A 24,039-nucleotide genomic window follows, 5' to 3' on the forward strand; every position below is an offset into this window, starting at 1 on the left:
GCTATTTAGATCTCTGAACTCTCTGCAGCGGTTGTTGGTTTAATATCTGTTGGGTTGCGCCGATATCCACTTTACTGGTCACCATGTATTTAGTTTTATCGATATTTATCGACAGTCCCCAATTTGTGCATTCCATGTCAACTCTATTGATTAGCTCCTGCAGATCGTCGATGTTTTCAGCTAGAATCACAGTATCGTCGGCGTACCGTATACTGTTAATTATTTTTCCTCCTATGATAATTCCTTTTTGATCTTTTAAAACTTCCCTAAATAGATTCTCAGAATACACGTTAAAGAGGGTGGGAGACCCTCTTTAACGTGTATTCTGAGAAATATTGGAAAAAACCAATGAATTCTAAATATCGACATATCCCATCTTATCGTAAATTTTAAATCAGCCTATGATAGTGTCCTAAGAAATAAATTGTATAAAGCCATGGATGAATTCCACATCCCCGATAAACTGATAAGATTGGTTAAGCTACAATGCGTAAAGTTGTTTGCAAAGTCGAAATACAGGACGAACAATCACAGGCATTTGAAACGCATGTTGGGCTGCGACAGGGAAATGCGCTGCCGTGTCTGCTTTTCAACATAGCTCTGAAAAAGGCGGTCAGGGATGCCCAAATAGAAAACTGAGGAAACATTTTTAATAAATCATCCCAAATTTTGGCATATACAGATGATGTTGACCTAGTTGCCCGCACAATACACAAACTAGAAGAAATGTATACCACCTTGTCAAATGCCTCAAAAAATATGGGCTTACAAGTAAATGACGAGAAAACTAAGATAATGGCATCAACACCCAACAATAGAGCCAGAGACATCGACCACCAATTCACGGTTGATAACTCGACCTTTGAAGTGGTGGACAAATTCACATACTTAGGCTCCCTGATCACCAAGGAGAACGTCATGACGGAAGAAATCAAGCGAAAAATAATCCTAGTAAACAAATGCTATTTTGGACTAAGTAGACATATGAGAAGCAGAAACTTAACCCAAAAAACAAAAACTACCATATACAAAACCCTGAAAGAACCTGAGAAGAATATTCGGTGGCATCTGTAAAAATGGTGTTAGGAGAAGGAGGTACAACTACACTATTTAGTGGTAAAGACGTAGTATCTCTTAAAAAAATAGGAAGACTAAGATATGCAGGATATCTGGCAAGATCACAGCAGAACAACCCTTCTAGAAGAATCCTTATGTCACAACATGTGGGAAGTAGAAGTAGGGGTAGGCCAAAACTCAGATGGAGGGATGGAGTAGATGAGGATGGTAGAAAAATAGGCGCAGCAAACTTGCAACGGTTGCCAATGGATAGAACTGTCTGGCGTGACTTGGAAAGGTCGAGGCTCTTTTATAGGGCTGTAGCACCAATGATGATGATGATTCTCTGAATCTGTGAATCTGTGAATGGTACTTACAACCCCGTTACTATTGTCAAAAAGGGACGTCCAAATGTTTTTTCTGAATCTACTTTACAACAAAAGAATATTAGTTCCATTCGGATCGCAAAAAAGAAACTAAAAAATGTGAGATCGTTATTACCCTACACACTTTCAGTGGATAATCTCTTCTACAATAGTTTACGTGAGGACGTCGGACCTGATGTTGCTGATGAGGTAACCTAGCTAGTTGACTAAATAAGATTTTGAGTATTTATTATTAATAGAATAATGTAACAAGCCACATTTTTTTAAATCAGAATTTTACAAAGAGCCAATTTAGCCATAATAAGAAAGATGATTAATACCACAGGTTCAAATTATATTTTTTAAAATAGGGAATTTTATGTATTGAAAACACTCTCTATTATAAAACATCAAATTCTAATTTTAAAACAATAACAAATTGCACATAACCTAGTAAGATACATTAAAAGTAAAGTTCGTGTAACCTTCTGGCTAAGGTCTAGTGTTAGGGTTTTCAGGTCACGCAAGCGCCCCTAACATGACCTAACGACTACTTTTGTAGCCGGGACCGACGGCTTTACGTACCCTCCGAAGCATGGTGGCAGCTCAGTTAAATTAGAAATTAAAAATTTTGTCGGTGCCGGGATTCGAACCCGGGCCCTCCAGGTTGTTAAGCCAGTAACATAGCCACTGAGCTACGGTTGCCACAGTAAAATAAAATGCAAATAGCACAGTTGTCAATATATCAATATATCAAAAAGACATTTGAACGCAATAGAAAACCCGATGTTCTCAAAAGGTCTAAATTATGTTGTAACAACAGTTCCTACAGTAGACATACCGACGTCGAGAAATACACAAAGTCGAAAGTCAAAGTTATCAACGTTTTAAAAAAAGATAATTCCATAATATTACTAGCTGACAAAGTCAACGCAACTATAATTATGGACAAAAGCCAGTACCAGGAGAAAATTCAAGAATTTGGTCACAAATGGAGCTTACACCAAACTAAAAAAAGGACCCAGCAAAATCACTGGAAGACAAAATATATAAAACACTGCAGAGTTAAGGAATACCTGGCAGACTAACAAAGAAGAACATCAACATCAAGACACCACACCTACACGGAGTGCCAAACATTCACAAAGAAAATGTACCCCTCAGACCAATTTGCGGCAGAATTTGTTCTCCCTGCAGCAGTGGTTAGTTAAAAATGTAATTTTTATTACAATTAATAATTGTCATCACATGCAACAAGAAAGTAGTTTCAGAACTTTGATATTATTTTAAGCCCTGATATTTTCAAATTGTTTGTAGATCGTTATCGGTTAATATTGTTTAACCATTATTCTAAACTTTTCACAATAAATATATTTTATTAAAGCACTATGTTCTTATAGGCATAATTTAGATTTTAACCACATAAAGCCTAATTTTTGTAAATACAAAATTAGCTTAAATTAAAATACTTACAAGGTTATAGTCTCATTCCAAACAGGGTTGAGACTGGCTTTGATTGTTTTCGTTTTCTTTTTGACGTTGTCAGAGTCCGGAATAAGCTTCAGTTTGACGTATGGATCGCTCAAGCCGTTCGGATCCATCGGTATTAGATTTTTGCCCTGCATAACTGAAAAATTCAAAACAGGTGAAATGTAGGATAAATACGGAATAGGGAATATTGGTTTTCGAATATATAAGCTTCCGATATATCTTTACATATTTCTTCCCACTGTAGAATCTAGAATCTATTTACGTTTACGTACATATTGAAGCGAAATACATTTTAAAAAATTTCTCTCTAAGGTAGTGTATATATAGAAGGAAAATATATACAGGCTGTTTTTTTAACTAAACTAATACAAGAAAATATAAACCGTCAGAACTACTTGAATGCCTAAATAGCATTGCACTCCTGAAAATTTCAAAAGACGAGCTGTCCTGAATATATCGTTAGTCAAATATTTATATTTTTGATATATTTATATTTTATTTATATTTAATAGTCATTTATATATTTTTGAACTCAACTGTTAACACCTAGATAAATATTATTTTCACCAAACCAAAGCTAAATGTAAAACTATTTCTTTGGAGCATAAGCCAGAACAATATATGTATTGGAGGCCTGTAAAAGAGCACTCTTTACAGTTTTTCCTATGTTTTTCTGGCAGTATTGTCTTCGCAATCCTTGTTAATTCTCTATACATGCGGATAGAACTTTACTAATTCAAACGATGATTCACTGTAGTTTTTTAAACTTTACATAAAACAAGAAACTATAAGCATTTGAAACTTGATATTTTCAGATTAAATTAGCATAGAATATACATAAAAAACAGAGACTTCGACAAGTTTCAAACATGCAAACATGCTTGGGACAACGGGCACAAAGTGTAATGGAAAAATTCATCAATAATCATGAAAAAAAACAGACATTAAAAAGAGAATAGCCAAACTCTCATAATACTTAATAATGTGTAGCAAACCCATCAGTAGAATTTAGTAGGCTTTGGTTGCCAATCTTAAATGAAGAAGTCAAAAACAAGATCATACTAACAACAGCGGATTAACAGAAAGACGGAGACATATCATGTACTGGAGTATCGGAGTTGCACATCTATCGTAGTAGACTTAAATGACCAACTTCACAGAGCGGTTCAAACACTTCATTCAACACACCAACCCGACTTTTAAATCGAAGGTTTTACTGATTCTAGATAGAAACTATAATCATACTCGTAATATCGATATAATAGACATCGCTAGGAAAAAACATGGATATCGTTTCTTTACCTCCACATACAATTCACAGACTACAGCCGTTAAACATGACTTTTATGGGGCCATTAAAAACATACTACAGTGAAGAAATGTACATGTGGATTAGAAATAATAACAGACCTCTATCTTTAAATAGGATTATAGCCTTTAAATAAAAATACGTTCAGTGATATCGACATTATTACTGTGCAACATAATGCTGCAAGAGACGCTTGTACAACCAACATCACTACACTGGAATCAAGATCTGAACCTGCTCAAGCCCTGACACAAATACCTGTACCAGAAACAAGTGCTAATGTACAACCTGAACCTGTACCTCTGACTTCTGGACTTAATCAGAGTACTCTAGGTCCGGTGTCTCCGTATGCTATAAATCCAATGCCAAAGAAACGAAGAAAAGTATCTAAACATGTGTTCAATAATGTGCATTTTATTGCTGGGCAACAAAATGCTGTATAAAACGGTTGTAAAACCAACATCACTACACTGGAATCAAGATCTGAACCTCGAAAATCCCTAACAGAAATACCTGTACTAAAAATAAGTGCTAATGTGCAACCTGAACCTGTACCTTTGCCTCCAGGGATTAATCAGAGCACTCTAGGTATAATGTCTCCGTATGCTGTAAGTCCAGTACCAGAGTAGCGTAAAAAAGTTTCTAACAGAGAAAGAAAGGCTACTGTATCAGCTGTCATAACATGTTCACCCTACAAGAATGATTTAGTAAATTAAAATTTGAAGACACAAGAAAAAGAAAATAAATTAGCCAAGACAGAGAATAAAAAGAAAACTGCGAGGAGAAAAAAACGAACAAAAGAAAAATAAGACTGATTCTGAAAAAGAAGACTCTGAGGAACAGGACGTTATCCCGTTTGATGCAGACAGTGAGCCTAATGCGTTGTTGGGCCAAGAATCTCCTGACTCTGCTGATGCTGAATGTATGTTTTGCCAAAGACTTTCTTCACGGATAGTAGTAGAGAAAACTGAATTAAGTGCATAATGTGTGGGCTCTGGGCTTATTATGATCGTGCTGGTCCAGAGCTTGATACATGGAACTGTGACTTCTGTAAGTGAATTAAGTTACCTCTTTCATTTTTCAAAATTTTCTTATTTAAATTTATTTGATCTTTTAAATGTGTATGTCTATTTTTGTTACTGATATGTTGGTTTATGCTTATATTCCATATATGGGTACTAATTTGTGATTTTGTTTTTGTGTTCAATTTAATTTTTTTAATTAAGATATTTCATAGAAAGCTGTTAATTACTACGTTAAAGTGTATTACCGAATTGTCATATTTGTAATAACATTAAACTGTTTTCATTTCTATAAAGGTATTTTTTTAAATCCCCAAAACCAAATGGTATTCCTAATTGGTGACTTTGCTCTATATATTAAAGCTATATTATAATATTCCCGCCTGCCATTTTATTTTAAGTCATCTCCCATTTGCCTATTTTTATATATTCGAATTGTACCTTACCCTCATTCAAATGAGGTCACACAAATAAATCTTTCAAAGAGATAGAAGCAATATTTGTACCTTATTCGAGCTTTCCCTTATCAAAAACGACCGACGTGGTTTTATCCCTTTTTTGTATTTGCCACACAAGCTAAAAAGTTTTGACGATCCTAATTGGAAAAACGAGAACAGGGCGGGCGAGACATTAAAATAGAAAAACATGCAGCGAATTCGAACGGATACCGGGATCACTTTCATTTATTTTCATATCTCCTTCATATTGATGTTAAAATATAAGAATTATGTTTATTTTATTATAGAGAGATAATATCCTTTTTTAATCCACATTTAATTCAAATTTTATATATATTATGAAAAAGACAGAAAAGATTTGATTTCACGTTCAAAGCGTCTATGTATCTATTGATACGTATTTCGACTTAATAAGTCTCATCAGAATAGTTATTCATAGCCGTTCTTAACGTGAAAAATAATCTTCTCTGTCTTATAACGACGCAACAATAACATGGCTTCGTTATGGACGCAACAGCGACATCTGATAGAAAAATCGGTAAGATAGTTTCGAAACAAATTCAGATTTCTGCTTTAATCTGGAGCCTTTTAAAAATTGCAAGGCATGGCCAGACGATGATAAAGATGTTAATAGAGACATGGGGAATCTAAACTTTGCATTCCACGACATGTCTGTTCATCTAAGCAGAAATCCTTAACGAATTTGTTTCTCGTACTCATACAGAGTAGATCCGAATAAAATGAAAAAGACAGAAAAGATTTGATTTCACGTTCAAAGCGTCTATGTATCTATTGATACGTATTTCGACTTAATAGGTCTCATCAGAATAGTTATTCATAGCCGTTCTTAACGTGAAAAATAATCTTCTCTGTCTTATAACGAAGAAACAATAACATGGTTTCGTTATGGACGCAATAGCGACATCTGATAGAAAAATCGGTAAGATAGTTTCGAAACAAATTCAAATTTCTGCTGTAATCTGGAGCCTTCTAAAAATTGCAAGGCATGGCCAGACGATGACAAAGATGTTAATAGAGACATGGGGAATCTAAACTTTGCATTCCACGACATGTCTGTTCATCTAAGCAGAAATCCTTAACGAATTTGTTTCTCGTACTCATACAGAGTAGATCCGAATAAAATGAAAAAGACAGAAAAGATTTGATTTCACGTTCAAAGCGTCTATGTATCTATTGATACGTATTTCGACTTAATAAGTCTCATCAGAATAGTTATTCATAGCCGTTCTTAACGTGAAAAATAATCTTCTCTATCTTATAACGAAGCAACAATAACATGGCTTCGTTATGGACGCAATAGCGACATCTGATAGAAAAATCGGTAAGATAGTTTCGAAACAAATTCAGATTTCTGCTTTAATCTGGAGCCTTCTAAATATATATTATTCTGTGCATTATTTGAGGCATAGTACAATTTTGCAATTTCAAATTGGTCTTCTTTCTGAAGTTGGCGATCCAAATGGCAATTGCAGCTTTGAAAACTTCTGCACGAATGATTTCTGTGGATTAGCGGTCAAACCATCTCCTCATGTCTTTCAGCCACGAGTTCTGGCGTCTTTCAACTTATCTTTTGTCCTGCACTTTACCTTCCAATATTATTTGGGGTAATTCATATCTTTGACCTCTCAACATACTACTGAAGTATTTTACTTTCACCTCCTTGATTATGCTGAGTAATTCTTTTTGTTTACTCATGCGCCGAAGTAACTCACCATTGGTAACTTTGTGTATCCCATTGTTCAACTTTTATAGCAATACAGCAAAACAGAGAAAACGTAAAATCTGATCATTCAAATTCTGAGCTCTAGACTAAGTTCTGATCTTATAAAAAATATTTTCATGTTCATGACTGTTTTCCTCGCTTGTTCGAATCTTGACAGCATATCTTTTTTTGTGATATATTCGCTGTTGATATTTGCCAGCAAATATTTTATGTAAGTTATCTGTTCTATTATTTGTCCCTTGGCGTACAAATGTACGTTTGTTGGTATCTTTGAAAATACTAGAATTTTAGTTTTGGAAACATTTAGATGTAAACCGAACATTTCGCTATGATAAACTATTGCATTTATTATATTTTGTAGTTTTTGTAAGTTGCTTGCTATTAGGACGGTATCATCAGCGTACCTGATGTCTATGCTGGTTCCGTTAATCTTGATTCCATCTCGAACCTTGTCTTATGCTTTTCTAAATATAGATTTCGAATACAAATTAAATAATAGTGGTGATAAGACTTGTAGCACTCCTCGTCGAATTCGTATACTTTCGGATGTTGTGTGCTCTATTTCAATTGTTGCCGTTTGGTGCCATTATAGTTCTGAGATAATTCGGAAGTCTTGCTCGTCAATTCCAGTTGTTCTCAGAATTTCGATTATCTTTTGATGGTTAACGCAATCAAATGCTTTTCGATAATCAATAAAACATGCATATACATCTACGTTCATGTCTCTGCCTTGTTGTGTTAACACATTTAAGGCAAAAGAGAAGAAAAGAAAAAGAAAAGAATCCATTTTGAAATCCGAATTGAGTGCTACTCATCTGAAACTCACACTTCTTGTAAATTCATGTATGAATGATTCTGAGAAAAGTTTTAAGATATGAGACATCACGTTTAATATTCGATAGTTATCGCAGTGTGAGGCATTGGATTTTTTTGGTAATATTACAATTGTAGATTTTAGCCAGTCTGATCGTATTTTTCCTGTGTCATATATCTTATTGAATAGTGCTGTTATTCAGTCGAGATTTTCACTTTCATTGTCTGCGATTAATTTAAGTATTGTCTAATATTGTCTGGACCAGTGGCTTTTCTGTTAATTTCAAGCTTTTACTGCATAAATAACGTTTTCTTTTGTTATTTTTGGACCTTTTTCATTTATTTAATCATCCGTGGATGGTGGAGAACAAGGTCTATCATCATCAAAAAGTGTGTGAATGAATTATTTCCATCTTTCGAGTTCGTCTTCTGTACCTATAATTATCTTTCACTTTTTTATGGACATTAAAAGTGTCTTATCTTTTCTGAAGTTGTTGAATTTCAGCTTTTAGCCTCTCTGCACTTTTTTCTAATAATTTTATTAATTCGTTTGTTTTCTAATGGGTCTATTTTATCTCTTCGTCTAACGTCCATGAGCTCGTAAATATAAGTAGACCCTATTAAAATTAAAAAAAAAAATTATTACACTTAAGACCATGTTATAAGTTCTAAGTTTTGTACGATTTACAGGTTGATAATGTCAGATATGAACTATTGATACAGATGTTAAACGAAATTGAGCTCCATGGTAAAGATATGAGAATGATTCAACAACTAAATTGGAATCAAAAAGCAGAATTAAGATATAAGAAAAATCATAAGACGGAGTTCTGTTCTTTACCCACTACTAAAAAGGCATGTAAATTAATAGTCTTTCTATTAATAACCTTATATATGCTGATGATGCGGCCATAATACCGGACAATATAGAGAAGATGCAAGACTTGGGATTGCAGGGAAGTGGATTAAATGGAATGGGAAAGGAGTATGGGCTTATCAACATAGCAAAAAGCAAGTTCAGGGATTGATACAAAATCCTATACATAATTGAAAAAGAGATGACAAACCACAATCTTTCGGTAATGAGACTCTAAGAAACTCAATGGAGAGGTAAAGATCATTTTAAAACAACTGCTGGTAACTTCGTCTACTTTTTCTAAATTGAGTCACAATAATTGTAACCCGTAAACTGAATTACTGTGTAATTGAATTTGATACTGTCGACCACAAATAACATAAAAAATATGAAAATCCAACCTTATATAACAATGTGCTCCTACAACAGCTGCATAAGATGAAGATATTGGCTTTAACGCCAAGGTAGTTCCATATAACGAAAAATTAAGCAGCTGCAATGACCTGGGACAAAAAAATGTGAGGGGTAATCATCTTGTGGACTTCTGTGTGAATCATCATCTTGCAATTACTAATAATTTTTATTAGCACCACCTACTTAGATTGTACACATAGATGGATGAACAAGAAATCCAATATATTGCCCTAATAAGATCAAGATGTAAATACTCAGACAATAACTTAGAACATATCTGGGTGTAGATTGTGGATGTGACCATCATCTCTTAGTATTAAATGTCAGACTTCCTTTTAAAGTCGGTAAAAGGAGACATTCAACAAGAATCATGTTGGATCTATCTTAAAGATAAACTACTCGAGACTACAAAAGAATATACGACAACGGTTTCCATAAACCGTAAGTCATGGAAAACTAATGACACTTAGGACTGTTATTTTAATTCAGAAAAGAACATACAACTAGATGTGGAACGAACGATAAGCACAGAGCGTTATAAAATAAAATGTAAAGTCAGTAGCACACAAAGAAAGCGAATTACATCTTCCAAATAATAAAAACTCATCTATAAAATCACATACAGAAAAATAGAAGAACATGGCTATCAGAGTGAACGGAGAGATTTATTTCAAAAGGTCAAACTTAATACAGAGTTTAAAATTCAAACGCGGTATGTGATGGATAAGGAAAGTAAACTGACTAAATGGTAGGAACGTGGTGAAACTATTCTAGCGATTTATATAGAAATAACGAGGCTCCAGGAGAAAATTTATGGCCCACCAACTACCCTAGAGCACCTACTGTTTTGTTTTCAACCAGAGGGAGGGATTAGACAAAGATGCGTTTTGTTATCTGACTTACTTAATATTTCCAACGAATATGTCATGAGGATATCTTTAGACAGGTAGATCGATAGAGTAATTATGGCTGGTAGAAAAATCTCAAATTTAAGATTTACTGATGACACTACACTTAAGCAGCAAATAAATAACAAACGTTATATCTTCTGTGAAGAGTTCAGTAGGAGAGCATTAAGTTTAGTCCTAAAATTACTAAAGACAGGACAAAAATGATGGTGATAGACATATTCAATACTATTTAACTGAGTATCCAGTTGCAGAAATATCAGATAGTAGATAGCTTTAAATATCTCGGACCTAGTTAGTACAACTATCAATGACAACTGTGAAGCGCAAGTTCGGAAACGCATTGGTATGGAAAAAAAATGCGATTAGTCGCCTAACTATTTTACAAAAAATCAAGATGAGTATGACTTTACATTATATATATATATATATATATATATATATATATATATATATATATATATATATATACCCGGTATTTAGGCGTTCCACGCCCTTCCGGTAGGGATCTATGGAGGAGTATCACCTAGCCGCAAGCCCTTATCTCTTGCCGTACTGCTCCACCATAGGCCGATCAGATACCAGCATATTCTAGACTAAGCCGCAGATTCATTTTAGAATTTTAAACTACTGCGTTAGCCTTTTTGTTTGCTATTCACCGAGCCGGGGATTTGAACTGACATCTCTCGCATTGAAGCGAAGGAGAAGCCAGCCGCCCAGCCCGCTTGGCTATCCGATCGACTGACTTTACATTTAAATTTTAAAAAAGATATTGAAGAAAAAATCCATTAGCATATTTAAAATTATGATGAAAGATGACAAGATGAAATTTTTGTACCACGAGTAATAGAAATTTAAAAAAATACTTTCAAAAACTCTGCTTTTAAGTTATTGAAATTTAATATAATTTTGGAAGATATAACAGACACACATGAACAACATGATACAATAGGAAGATTCTGGAGCAGTTGAGTATATACGGGTTTGAGTAAGCCGCAAGGATTGCTGTGTCGTCTGCGTATGTGGCTGTGATGATGTTTTGACTTGTAGGACGATCTGCTGTGTAAAGTAGGTAGAGAACAGGTCCAAGGACACTACCCTGGGGTACTCCAGCTTTAATTGGATACAAGTTAGTGCACTGATCCTTTACTTTTACAAGGAAATGTCGGTCGGAAAGATAGGACTTGAGAATTAGAAAGTAGTTGAGAGCAAGGACTTGTCTTATTTTGTATAGCAGGCCAGTGTGCCAGACTTTATCAAAAGCCTGCGAGATACCAAAAAAGACTGCCGAACAGTATTTCTTCTCTTCTAAGGCTTTGTTTATGGAATTGCAAAAGATTCGGTGAATTTGCTCAATGGTAGCATGCTGTTGTCTAAATCCAAACTGGTGGTTTGGTATTAGCTAATGTTGTATGAGGATTGGCTGTAATCTGTCTAGTAGTAGTTTTTCAAAAACCTTTGACATTACTGAAAGTATACTGATAGGTCTATAGGACTTAACTTCTTCCACAGATTTGCCTGTTTTGGGTATTAAAATGACCTGTGCAACTTTCCACAAAAGGGGATAGTAACCAGTTCTTAGGATTGTGTTAAAAATCACATGTTAAATATTGCACTCTTTTCTTGGGAAGTTCTTTTAGAATTCTTGCAGTGATTAAGTCGAACCCTGGGGACTTCTTCGGATTCGGATCTATTTGAATTTTGTTGAAAACTTGTTTGGCAGTGAATTTATCCAATGGTGCTTCTAGTTGGTATGGAGATTCTAAATACGATTGTATATTATCATCTGCATCGGCGTTGTTGTTTTCAGTATGTGGTTGGAACACTTCCTCCAGGTATTTCGCAAAGACTGTGGCTTTTTGTTTGTTACTTTTGGCCCACTGTCCGTTACTAGTCCAGATAGGCGGATTAGAAAGTTGTGGTCGATTAATTTTTCGTGTTGCCTTCCATAGGCAACATCGTTTTGTGTCATTGTTTTTATTGTTGTTTAACAATGTTTTTAATCTTACTGTAGTTTGGTTTAATCTATTTTTATCCTGAGGTGCTCGGGTTCTTTGCCGGACGAATTAATTAACAGACACGAAATGAACGTCGTGGCAATACAGAAAAACAAATTGACGAACAGCATGAACATAAAGTTTCCTGGACGATCATAGAGCAAATTTAGGAGGCACTGCTATCCTAGTGAGAAAAGGAATTCCACACATCAGAATACTAATACCACAACTAAACACTATGAGAGCAACTATAATTAAAGTACAAATGAGGCAAGAAGATATAAGAATCATCTCTGCGTACGTAAGGCCACAAGATCCTATAATAGACGACGACCTGAACGCGTTCCTGAATATAGAAGAGCCGTCCATAATAATAGAAGACCTAAATGCCCCCAAAACTGGAACGATAGAGCTACGAATAGAAACGGACTAATAGACACTACATAGAAACCCATCGAACTGACACATTACCCAGGAAATGCTCAACCCACGATCTAGACACAGTAGTAGTTAAAAATCTAGGACTTCAGACCGAGATTAGAATATTAAACGAAGGATCAACACAGCATGGGAAGAAAACAACACAACAACAAGAAAAAGAAAGAAAACAAAATTGACACACTACAAAAGACTTGTGAGTATTCTAATCAACAACGTCCCAGTGATAAACAGTCCACAAGAAATAGAAGAAAGAGTCCTAGAGTTCGAAAACATCGTATAAGAAGCACTCAGAAATAGCACTACTGAAAAAGAAATAGACATACACATGGGAAGATTTAGAGATATAAACCAAGAAATCAAAGACATGATAAGGAAAAAGAACAAAAACAAGAAGGACAAAAAAAAACAGAACAAAAACAGGGCAAATCGGCTGAACAGAGAAATAAAAAAAGCACTAGCAGAACACAGAAGCCAACAATGGGATAACCACGTTCAAGAAATGAAGGAAACAGTTTCAAACATGCAAAACATATGGAAACTACAAAAAATACTAAGAAATTATAGAAAACCCATACCTCCACTACACGGTGAAAATGAAATTGTCTACACCATAGATAAAAAAGCCGAGGTGATGAGGAGGACTCTCTCTCTCTCCGAGGAGAGAGAGAGAGAGAGAGAGAGGGAGAGAGAGTGTACATTAAGTTATCACTAAGACGAAGACGTAGACTTCCTCAAAGAAATCGAGGAACAACAAGAAATGTCCGAAGAACCAGAGGAGAGAATCACAAATACATCTCCTCGAGAAATAAACGAACTAATTAAAAAAAATTCACCAAGAAAAGCACCTGGCCTAGATGAAATTTTAAATAGAGCTCTGAAGTATCTGCCCGCAAAGGCAATAGTACTTTTAATCAACATAACGAACGCAATTCTTAGATACAGGCTCTTCTCAAATCGATGGAAGAAAGCCCACGTTATCATGATTCTGAAGCCAGGAAAGAATACCATGTTTCCGCAAAACTACAGGCCGATAAGCTTACTGCCAGCAGTCAGTAACATCGTAGAAAGAGTAATACTAAGAAGACTACAAGCTTAAATATATAAAATAGGACTAGTCCCAGAAGCTCAGTTCGGATTTAGAACAGAACACTCTAGCGAATTAGACACTTAGACTGACAGAATACATAACAGCTGGATTTAACGAAAAACAGAACACAGGAGCAGCGTTTCTGGATGTAAGCAAAACCTAGAGTCTGACATAAAGGCCTAATATACAAAATGAGGCGCTACGGATACAGTGAGGCCATAACGAGACTGATCTCTTCGTACTTGAGCAACCGACGCTTCAGAGTACGAATAGGACAAGTTCTATTTAAGCATGGAGCTCCGTAGGCTGGAGTACCACAGGGAGCAGTCTTGTCACCCCTACTGTACACAATATACACCGCAGATGTTCCAAGAACACTAGGAACACTACTCAGCCTTTATGCAGACGACACAGCGATTGCGGTCAAACACCTCAGAAACTTAGAAGTAGCGGTCAACAATCTACAGACAGCATTGAATAACATTAAAGAATAGTGTATTCAATGGAAAATAGCAATCAAAAAACAGAAGCAATCATATTTAAAAAGAAAAGAAAAACCACAGAGGAACAGCTGTTAATGCAAGATAATCCCATCGAATGGAAAGAGAGGTGAAATACCTAGAAGTCACTATGGACCACGGCTTAACCTTCACCCAACACGTGGACACAACCATACAAAAAAGAGCAACAACTAGAACAGGAATAAAAGGACTCATAGGTAGAAAAAGCAAGCTACGCATAAAGACGAAATTGAGACTGATAAACAGCATCATACTTCCAATAATCACATATACATCTCTCGCATGGGGACACATAAGCAATTCAAATAAAAAGTAAATATAAGCAGCCCACAATAACATCCTTAGAGAAGCAGCAAATGTACCCAGATACGTCGCTTCACGCTTTCTGTTTATAGAACTGCAACAAGTAAGGGTGATAGATAAAATGGCAGAAAAAGCCAGAATTAGGTTTCCAGAATTAGAGAATCATCCAAGCTTGATTCTGCAAGAGATAATAAGATATGATGCGTTCCATCGATGGAAACACAAAAGACCAAAACAGCAAATCCTGGCAAACACCTAAACTTTAGATAATTCGTAGCTCTACCAACAGAATAAACCCCAGCACACAGCACTGGAAATTTTATTATTTATTTTTATTTTCAGGATAACCTTAAAAATAATAATAAAAATAAATATATAAAGGATTTGGCCATCAAAAGATACTAATCAAAAAACATTAACCAAACCCCAAAACCTGGGCACGAAGGGCCCATATCCTGGGACAACGAGTCGCCGAACTGGGCGCAGCCCGGAGCGGAGACTTGAGGCCCGAGCAAGCAATTTCAGTTCGATGATACGTCACTAGAGAAATCAGGAAAAGAGCGCGTCACGCTAGCCTGCATTAATCGGGCTAGGATATCGTGTTGGAGTGCTTGTACCCAGGATTTCCACAAGAAAAGCATTTGGCTGATAGTTGTGCCCCTATCGAGCATCAGAGTGCTATAAGGGGAAGGGGATAGCCTGGAGCATTGGAGCGAGGTGGAGTGACTCCTGTTTTTAACTTGAGTTAATAATTACACCTCGCTTCCATGAATTGTTACACCCAAACGTAATTATTAGGGGTGAACAATGGAACATGTCTTACAGGCTGGGTTTACTTAAATTGATTGCTGGCTAGTTTTAACTCTTGTATATTAGTCTGATTTTATCTTTGAGTAAGAAAGTCGAATAAATACTTTAATTCTTGTAATGCGAAGTTTTAATAATACGAATTAATTTTTATTGAACTAAATCATTTTTAAAAACTGTCTTGAAAGCCAGAAACCTATTAGTTGTGTAACTAACGGTGTATTGTAACTTGCTCCTGGATGTGTTGAATTTTTATATTTTACTTCGATAGAAAGTAGTTCTTAATTGTGTTTCACCCAGCTATCCAATACATTTTCTATTTATTTATTGTATATTTTTCCGTATCTTTGCATATTCTCAGGTTTGATTATAATTTTGTTCTTGTATTATTTAGGGATTTATATAATTTTCCGTTTTAAATTTGTCTTGTTAAAGTATAAAGTTTTTTCAATATTTCATTTTCAAAAATTCATTTTTTTCTTCTATGTAACTACTTCTTTTTCCTCCTAACACCATTAGAATTTTGTTGTTTTTCCTGAGTTCTTCTTTGCTGCATAAGTTTATATCGATACCTTTTTGCCATAACATCGTAAGTCTCGTTTATTGAATTTTACAGTACGGCAGTTTTTTCAATAAAAGTGTTTAGAAATGTCCAATTGAAGTAAAAATTGGCATCTGGACGTATTATGATGAGTGTTTGAAGTAAAGTAATGATTTTTCTTTAAAATAGTTTCAGTTTTTTTGTAGTTGGACTTACGTTACTTTGGAAGCATCAAAAATAATTTTGCTACTGTAGTTTTATACAAGATCAACACTTACGATAATTTTGGTAAATTCAGAAATAATGTCACATTGTGATTGTTATCGTAAGCTCAGCACTTACGATAAAAAGTATGTTTAGACACAGCCCCTTAAAATAACATAATTAATATATAAAAAATACCAAAAATCGTTTATTTAAGGTAATTTATTTGTGAAAAGTAAAAAGTACAATAGGCATTCAACTGAACAACAAATCGCTTTAGTCATAAACTTACAAATAGTCATAATATCTAATGTTATTGCATGTGGTATAATAAATGTGAATCAAAGCTAGTCAGCAAAAATCTAATCTTGGGGTCCTTCATTGCTTTCGTCTTCCTGATCTGATTCTGCTAGCTTATCTGGCGTAGCTGACGTTTTCATTAGCCTATATTCATTTTGAAACCTGAGAAAAATTATATTGTTGTCGCAGAGATCGATTAAGTCTTTTTTCTTTGCAACGGAAACAGACAATTTTTAAGAATAAAGCCGTTTTGGATATTTTCCTTTTAATTCCATCGTGAAATTGATGCAATTCTGGCCATTATTTAAATAGTCAACCTCTATAATAATATCTGGGTTACCTTTCTCAAATTTAAAATTTTTAATTTCACTGATTTTTATAGGTTTTCTGTTCTTACATTTGAATTTACTCGGTTTTAGTACATCATCAGATATTTTTTTCCATTCTAAGAGGTCGCTGAAATCCATTTTTATTGTTTCAAATGGTTTAGGTTTGGTACGAGAGTTGGATATCAATGTACACTATTCTGATGGAGCCCATACTACGCGTTTTTTGATAAACCGCTCAATTGTTACGTGAACTGAGTCGACAGGCATATAAGTATGGCCTGGTTGTAAGTATCGCACACTGATTGATGTTATATTAACAGAATCCTTAAGAAATGTCGAGATCATTACAAACATTGCCTTGTTTTTGTTCTGTCCATAACAACTATCACAATTTAGTGATATATGTTTTATGGTATGTCTTCTATCAACTTCTTGCAAATATTTGTAGATTATGGTAGATATTTCGTTACTGCCACGTACTCCGTCACATTCTCCCCACAAATAACAAAACCCATTTTGGGTTCCACTTTCGTAAACCGTAAGATTGTAATAAGCATACTTTCTGGTGTAGTACAAGAGCAAATTGTTTTCATGTGGTGTGTTTAACACCTTATATAAAAATTTTGAATCTAAGACAGTTTTCTTTTGATCAGCTAGAAATGAGTCTTTGCATTTTTCTTTGTTTTCCAAATATTTTTTATACAATTGCTTTGTTTCTTCTATTTCCTTAAATCTTTATCTTTTCTCACTTGACAGACTGCACTTTTTTCGGTAAGTGAAATCCGATATTAAATTCTGCCTTAAAACTCTTTCGGAACACTTGCAGGGAAACGATACCGTTCTTAGTTATGCCATTTTCTAACTGTTTCTTCTTAAAAAGTTCGTATAAGAATGATACATTACGAAATTCAGTGGGTAAGTATCTTCTCGATATTTTATTTGTGCAATAATGAGATATGACAGCGGGTAGCAACGTGATAAAATCTAAAACATTCTGCTTCTGCTCTTTCCCAGTCCTGTTATGGGGAACAAGCTTACATCTCTGATCTATTTTGGAAAATGAGGCTGACGTAGAGTTTTCTTTCGTATATCTCAAAGTCATTTGTGAAATATCCAAGGTTTTCAATAAAAATTGTTGGCACACCTTGTGTTCATGAAACATCCTATATTGACTAAAAATGTGTCAACCGAGGTAAGACACCTTGTACATAAAATATGGAACTTGTAGTATCTTATAATACTCACTACAAAATAATACAAAAAGATAGGATTATGATTCACTTGAGACTAAATAAATCTAGAACAACCATTAGCTATCACATCAATACAATTACTTAGAAACCTCTATAATTTGAAAAAAACTACGTTATATTGAGGAAATTTTGATTTTGAACTACATTTTTTACAATGTTTCCTACAAATCTCAACAAAAGCAAAAGTAAAAACAATAAATAATTACCGAAAAAATTATTTTGTGGTACTTACGTTCTGACTCTGCGGCTATACACAGTGCACTAATAGATCGTAACGCACGTCGCTGCATCGTAAGTAGCAATTTTTGTACCACCTTACGATGTTTTGGTGACCATGCGATGTTTTCACAACTACAAAATGGATTTGTTCACATTTTTATGTGACTTACGTTACAGCAAATTCGGTTTTTTCTCCAAGACTATGCTATTATACCTTACGGTAATTTTGCTGGGAGGTGCCTGGTGGCGTGATAGATACGATGCTTCAATAAAACTGTTTTCCCTAAATTTGTCACTTACGATGTTATGGCAAAAAGGTATCGATATGATTTATTCTTTCTTCAGGTAATGCTCTTGCTCTAACATTGTAACATAAATTTGTGTCACCCATTGAACAAAAACTACAGTTTAGAATAGAGAAGGTAGACAATGTAATGGGTAATCAGGAAATTGTGCTAATCAATTATGATAAATTTATACTCAAATAGTAGCACGTTAACCTTTCTTTCAGACAAACTTATAAAATATTTATTTTAGATTTTAGGGAAAAGGAGTATAATATCTTTATTTCTTGAAAGCAAACACTCACTATATTGATATCTCATTACATTTTAAATTTACGTACAGTTAAACCTCAAAATATTAGGTTGCACTTTATATAATTAGATATCTTTTAGAAATTATAGGTTGCTTCTCAGTTTTCTGTCAGATGTGAAACTCATGTTCACATTATATTATTTATGTATTGAGATTTGGATTTTAAATCGTCTTGTATATTCGATTTAACTAGTTGCTTGTCAAAATTTTAAAAAAATTTATGAAACAAATTACTTAGTTTTTAGTACTAAATCTGTAGTGTGAATTATACAACCTGTTTTTTTATGTTAAATAATCAATTTGATTGTAAGACCCATAAATATTAAGTCTTTAAGGTTTATCCAACGGTGTTTTCTCTGTAATGATACTGGCTTACGAAGCTGGAGGGTTTGGGTTCAATCTCGGCAAAGACATCAGCAATTTTTTAGTTTTTAATTTACTTGAGCCGTCAACGTGCTTCGAAGGTTACATGAACGGAAGATTTAAGAATAAGTCAGTTGGCTGTAGTAGGAGCGCTTAAACAACAAACGACTTCCGAAAAAAAAATGTTTCTTTATTTTATAAGAGACATTAATTATTACATTGGCCAGTACCATGCTCAATTTTCAGCACTTACACCTCACCCTGCTTACACAACTAACATTGAACACTTAACTAACCTAGTTTTGTCCTTAAGGAATTAGTCCTTTTGAGACTTTTTGCTAAGTCAATTTTATCAAGTATTTAAAGAGACTCAATACTGAAATAATTATGCAACCTTTTTTATGGGTCCCTGTAAACCTGGGTCCGATTTCTTTACTCACCATTTCAACTCACAAGTCTTTATGGATGTGTTCATTTCTACTAAACCAAGGAGCTTTTACTGTTTCTTAGTACTTCGTTCTGAAATATTTGAATAGTGTTAATATTATATTGTTTGGTGCATCCCCACACTTGTATACCATAAATAGCTGATCAGCTTGTTACTAAATTATTGTTTTATTTTATGTGAACAGAGTACAAATCTTCCAGTGCAACTTTCGATAGTCAAGATCAAACTCTTCTCTTTTCTTTTTTTCGTGCGCTCTTTTATTAAGCTCTTTGCCGAGAGCCATGCCCATTTAGCTTTATTTTCGTACTGCACATGTTTGTTAAAAATAAATTTGATTAATCCTTTTATTTGTATAGTGTTGACAAATTTAGATCAGTTTAGTTGTATTTTAATTGAGTGTATCGGTTATGTTATGGAGGTAGTACCTTTTGTCTAAGACGGTCGCACTAAAAGTCATAGACTGGAGGTAATTTTAATCCACTGGTTATCATAAGGCAATCAGCTCTTGTCATCGCGTGCCTTAGTCTGTGGATCAATGAGCACGTCGATGCGCATCGCCCCGCCTTTCTACGGCCTATTCAATTTATGATTGGTCGATGAACTTGGAAAAACACATATCGATACGAAATAAAGTGTATAAAAAGTGCATTTTCCAAGCCATGGGTAGTAATCAGTTAGACAGCGGAGGTCGAGCAGTGCAGATGTGTGCTTTGGTAGGAGCGAGCATAGCAAGGTTTAGTAGTTCTTGTCAGGACTAAGGGGCGGAGATGCCGCGCGAACCTTGAATACATCACCAAAGTCTTTAATGAAAAGTTCACAAAATTACACAACAACGGCATTCCTCGACGTGAGTAAAGCTTTTGATAAAGTATGCCACCAAGGTCTGCTTTATAAAATGAACAACCTGGGCTATAATGAAGCGATGCTATGTCTGCTTGCGTCATACCTAGCGAACAGAAGGTTCAGAGTTCGGATCAGGCCAAACCTATCCGAACTCGGAGCCCTGGAAGTTGGTGAGCCTCAGGGAGCGGTGCTGTCGCCGTATTTATATACTCTATACACGGCTAATACTCCAACAGACCCCAGAACACTGGTAAGTCTGTACGCGGACGACACAGCCATTGCAGCTAGTAGTAGAGATCCTAACCTAGCTACCAGCCACCTACAAAGTGCTCTGAATAGATTCCAAAGATGGTGCGTTAAGTGGAAAATCGCCCTAAACCCCGAAAGGACACAGGTCGTCATGTACAGACACCGGTGAAGTAGACCAAACAGCGAGATCACCATAGCCAACACCCCTGTAAAATGGACAAATAAGGCAAAATATCTCGGAGTGATACTCGATAAAAAGCTTACTTTCACAGAGCATGTAAAGCAAGCAGTCTACAAAGCGAAAGCCCTAAGAAGTCAACTCTCTTCGCTTACAGGCAGAAAGAGCAAACTTCGTTTTGAAACAAAAATGAGAGTAGCTAACAGCTTAATACTACACTCGCTAACATATGCATCTGTCGCATGTGGACACACATGCAAAAACAATAGAAGGAAAGTTCAAATTGCCCAAAATTGAATGATCAGAGAGGCATTAAAAATACCAAAATACGTACCACTAAGATACGTATTTAGAGACTCTGGTCAGAAAAGTATCCTAAGGATAATGGATGAAGAGCCTATGACATTTTCAACAGACTCAGAAACCACCCCAACAGGATACTAAAAGAGTTGACAGACTACGAAGTTAACACAAGAACAGTGCACAGGTGGCCAAAACTACAATTAACTTGATATAGGGAAGAAGAAGAATAATGAAGAACTGAGATAGTCATAGAGGAGTCAAATCAACGTTTTTTAGACAGTGAGCACCAAAAAAAAAATGGGGTAGAACTGCTGCAGACAATCAAGAGATTGTTGGTTGGATGAGTTTGGATGGCTGCAGCAATTCGGTCACAGTCTGGCGAGACTAAAACAATAGTATATAAGATCAATATACACCCGGGTGTATATTGATGGGTGTATACTGATCTCCTTGTCATGGTCAATGGTGTACCTTGACCATGACAAGGAGAACAGTTCAAAAGATCCGTGTGTGTCAAAGGGCGATGGAGCGTGCTATGTTGGGCGTTTCACTACGAGACAAGATCCCAAATCGCCAGCTACGACAAAGAACAGGAGTGGCTGATGCAGTAGAGAGAGTAGCAACACTGAAATGGAACTGGGCAGGGCACGTGGCTCGAATGACAGATAACAGATGGACAAAGCGGTTACTGGAATGGAGACAAAGAGATGATGCCTACCAAAGCAGAGGTCGTCCACCAACACGTTGGACTGACGATCTAAAACGTTGTCATAGGAATTGGATGCAAGAGGCACAAGATCGAAATAGAGCGAAAATTATGAGGGAGATCTATGTCCAGCAGTGGATAAGCGAAGATTGAATGATGACACCGGGGTGTGTAAGGACAATATACACCTAGGAATGCACACCCCAACACGCGCACACATAGTAGTAGTTTAGCATGTAGTAAAAAATAAAAAATCCAAAAAAAATATACACAAGGTGTGTGAGAGCTATATACACTTGGAAATGGATACTCCATAGTTCATTTAGCATAGCAGTGGTTAGGAAAAAAACAAAAATCCGCTCACTGTCTAAAAACCAAACCATATCATCAACCGAACATGTCTTGTAAACGCTGTTTCGTCACAAATAGAAAAATCCAATACAAAATGTATAAAAGGCCCGTCACGCCTTCTATACCAACCGTCAGGCAGATCGTATGCAGATCCTTTCGCGAATTCCCAGCACCGGGGTCATTTGTGGCTTACATGGGCCCGGCGGCCGGACACTCGGGTGCTCAGCCGGCGAGGAGAATAAAATTTATTTTGCCAAATCGGCGGCTGAGTGTCCGAGCACACACTTTTTTTCGGACAAAGAGTTATTAACCCAGGCTTGTGGCCCTCTGTTCGAAACACACACTTGTTTCTTTTTTTTTTAGGAACACCAGTCCCGATGTTAAATAAGAGTAACTTCAATAGAGTCAGTAAAGTAAATAGGGAGAAAAGCCGATATGTGTGCTACCCCTACAGTTAGGTGGCTTAACCACTATCAATAAAAACAGAGGGTGTTCCATTACCCAAGACATTCAAAGTACCTTTCAGATCATAAGCCTCCTCACGTAAGTCACACGCTAAAGAGGTGTGAAGAAAAAGCCTTAGGCTCAGATAGGTACCACTTTAATAGCGAAGTGTGACCGGTTTGATCTTCGGACATGTGGATCCAACTTTACAATGGTATACACATTTTCCTAGGGGCAAAGTTGATCACATATATGTGTGTGTGTGTGTGTATGTGTGTGTGTGAGCCATGAATAGTGAAACTTAGCCTTACTCCGACTCCCAACAAATTAACATGAGCCTACGACCCAGGCTCCGAATGAGCTCAGCTAAAAGCTCCACACCAACAGCTGAGGTATAGTCGATCTATTTTGCAGTTCCTGACACTGTCCAGTGCCGAAGGTTTCAGCGATCGAGAAGTCATCGAAGCCACCAGTCCTAGAAGCTAGTGAGGCCCCTGGAGTAGCCGCGGAATCACTCCCTGTCCTACTGCATGTGGTACATGCACCACGTAGGCGCAGGCATTCTCCCTACTAAGAAACCGGCTAGCAAATGATTATGGGTTCCTGATGGCCTACAGGAGGACGATGTCATCGAAGTCAAAGGTGCTGTGATGGAAGACGGTACCTGCAGAAGAAGAAGACCACTGGAAGCTACTGTGCTGTGTTGTGAATTAGGTACAAACTTTATTTTTAATTTTTTTCATAAACTTTTTATAAATTTTGTTTGACTTTTTTATAAACTTTTTTCGACCGTTTCATAAACTTTTATTTCTTTTATTGTACTAATTTATTGTATTATATTCTGCTTTAAATATGTTGTTTTTTTTTAAATAAATTTTTCCAGCAAAAGAGTCTTCAAAGTTGGGGGGTGTCATCGCGTGCCTTAGTCTGTGGACCAATGAGCATGTCGATGCGCATCGCCCCGTACATTTTCCTAGCCATGGGTAGTGAAATCATCTAGCCTTACTACGGCTCCCTACACCCTGGGGCCTTCCTTCACGGGGCTCTACTCCCTTAGACTCTTTTGCTAGGACCTTTTTATATATGGAATTGCTTCTTTATAAAGGCACTAACTTCCTA

General features: G+C 35.9%; 1 protein-coding gene across 1 annotated transcript in view; it reads right to left on the reverse strand.

The window, feature by feature from the left end:
• Positions 1-24,039, reverse strand: part of LOC140450179 (protein kinase C, brain isozyme-like) — a 651,237-nt gene that overhangs the window by 77,717 nt on the left and 549,481 nt on the right. The window contains exon 6 of the mRNA XM_072543635.1: positions 2,895-3,048. Within this exon, the coding sequence (XP_072399736.1) occupies positions 2,895-3,048 (154 nt within the window). The remainder of the gene's footprint in view (positions 1-2,894; positions 3,049-24,039) is intronic.

The sequence above is a fragment of the Diabrotica undecimpunctata genome, chromosome 9 (genome assembly GCF_040954645.1).
Source record: "Diabrotica undecimpunctata isolate CICGRU chromosome 9, icDiaUnde3, whole genome shotgun sequence".
In the NCBI taxonomy this organism is placed as follows: domain Eukaryota; kingdom Metazoa; phylum Arthropoda; class Insecta; order Coleoptera; family Chrysomelidae; genus Diabrotica; species Diabrotica undecimpunctata.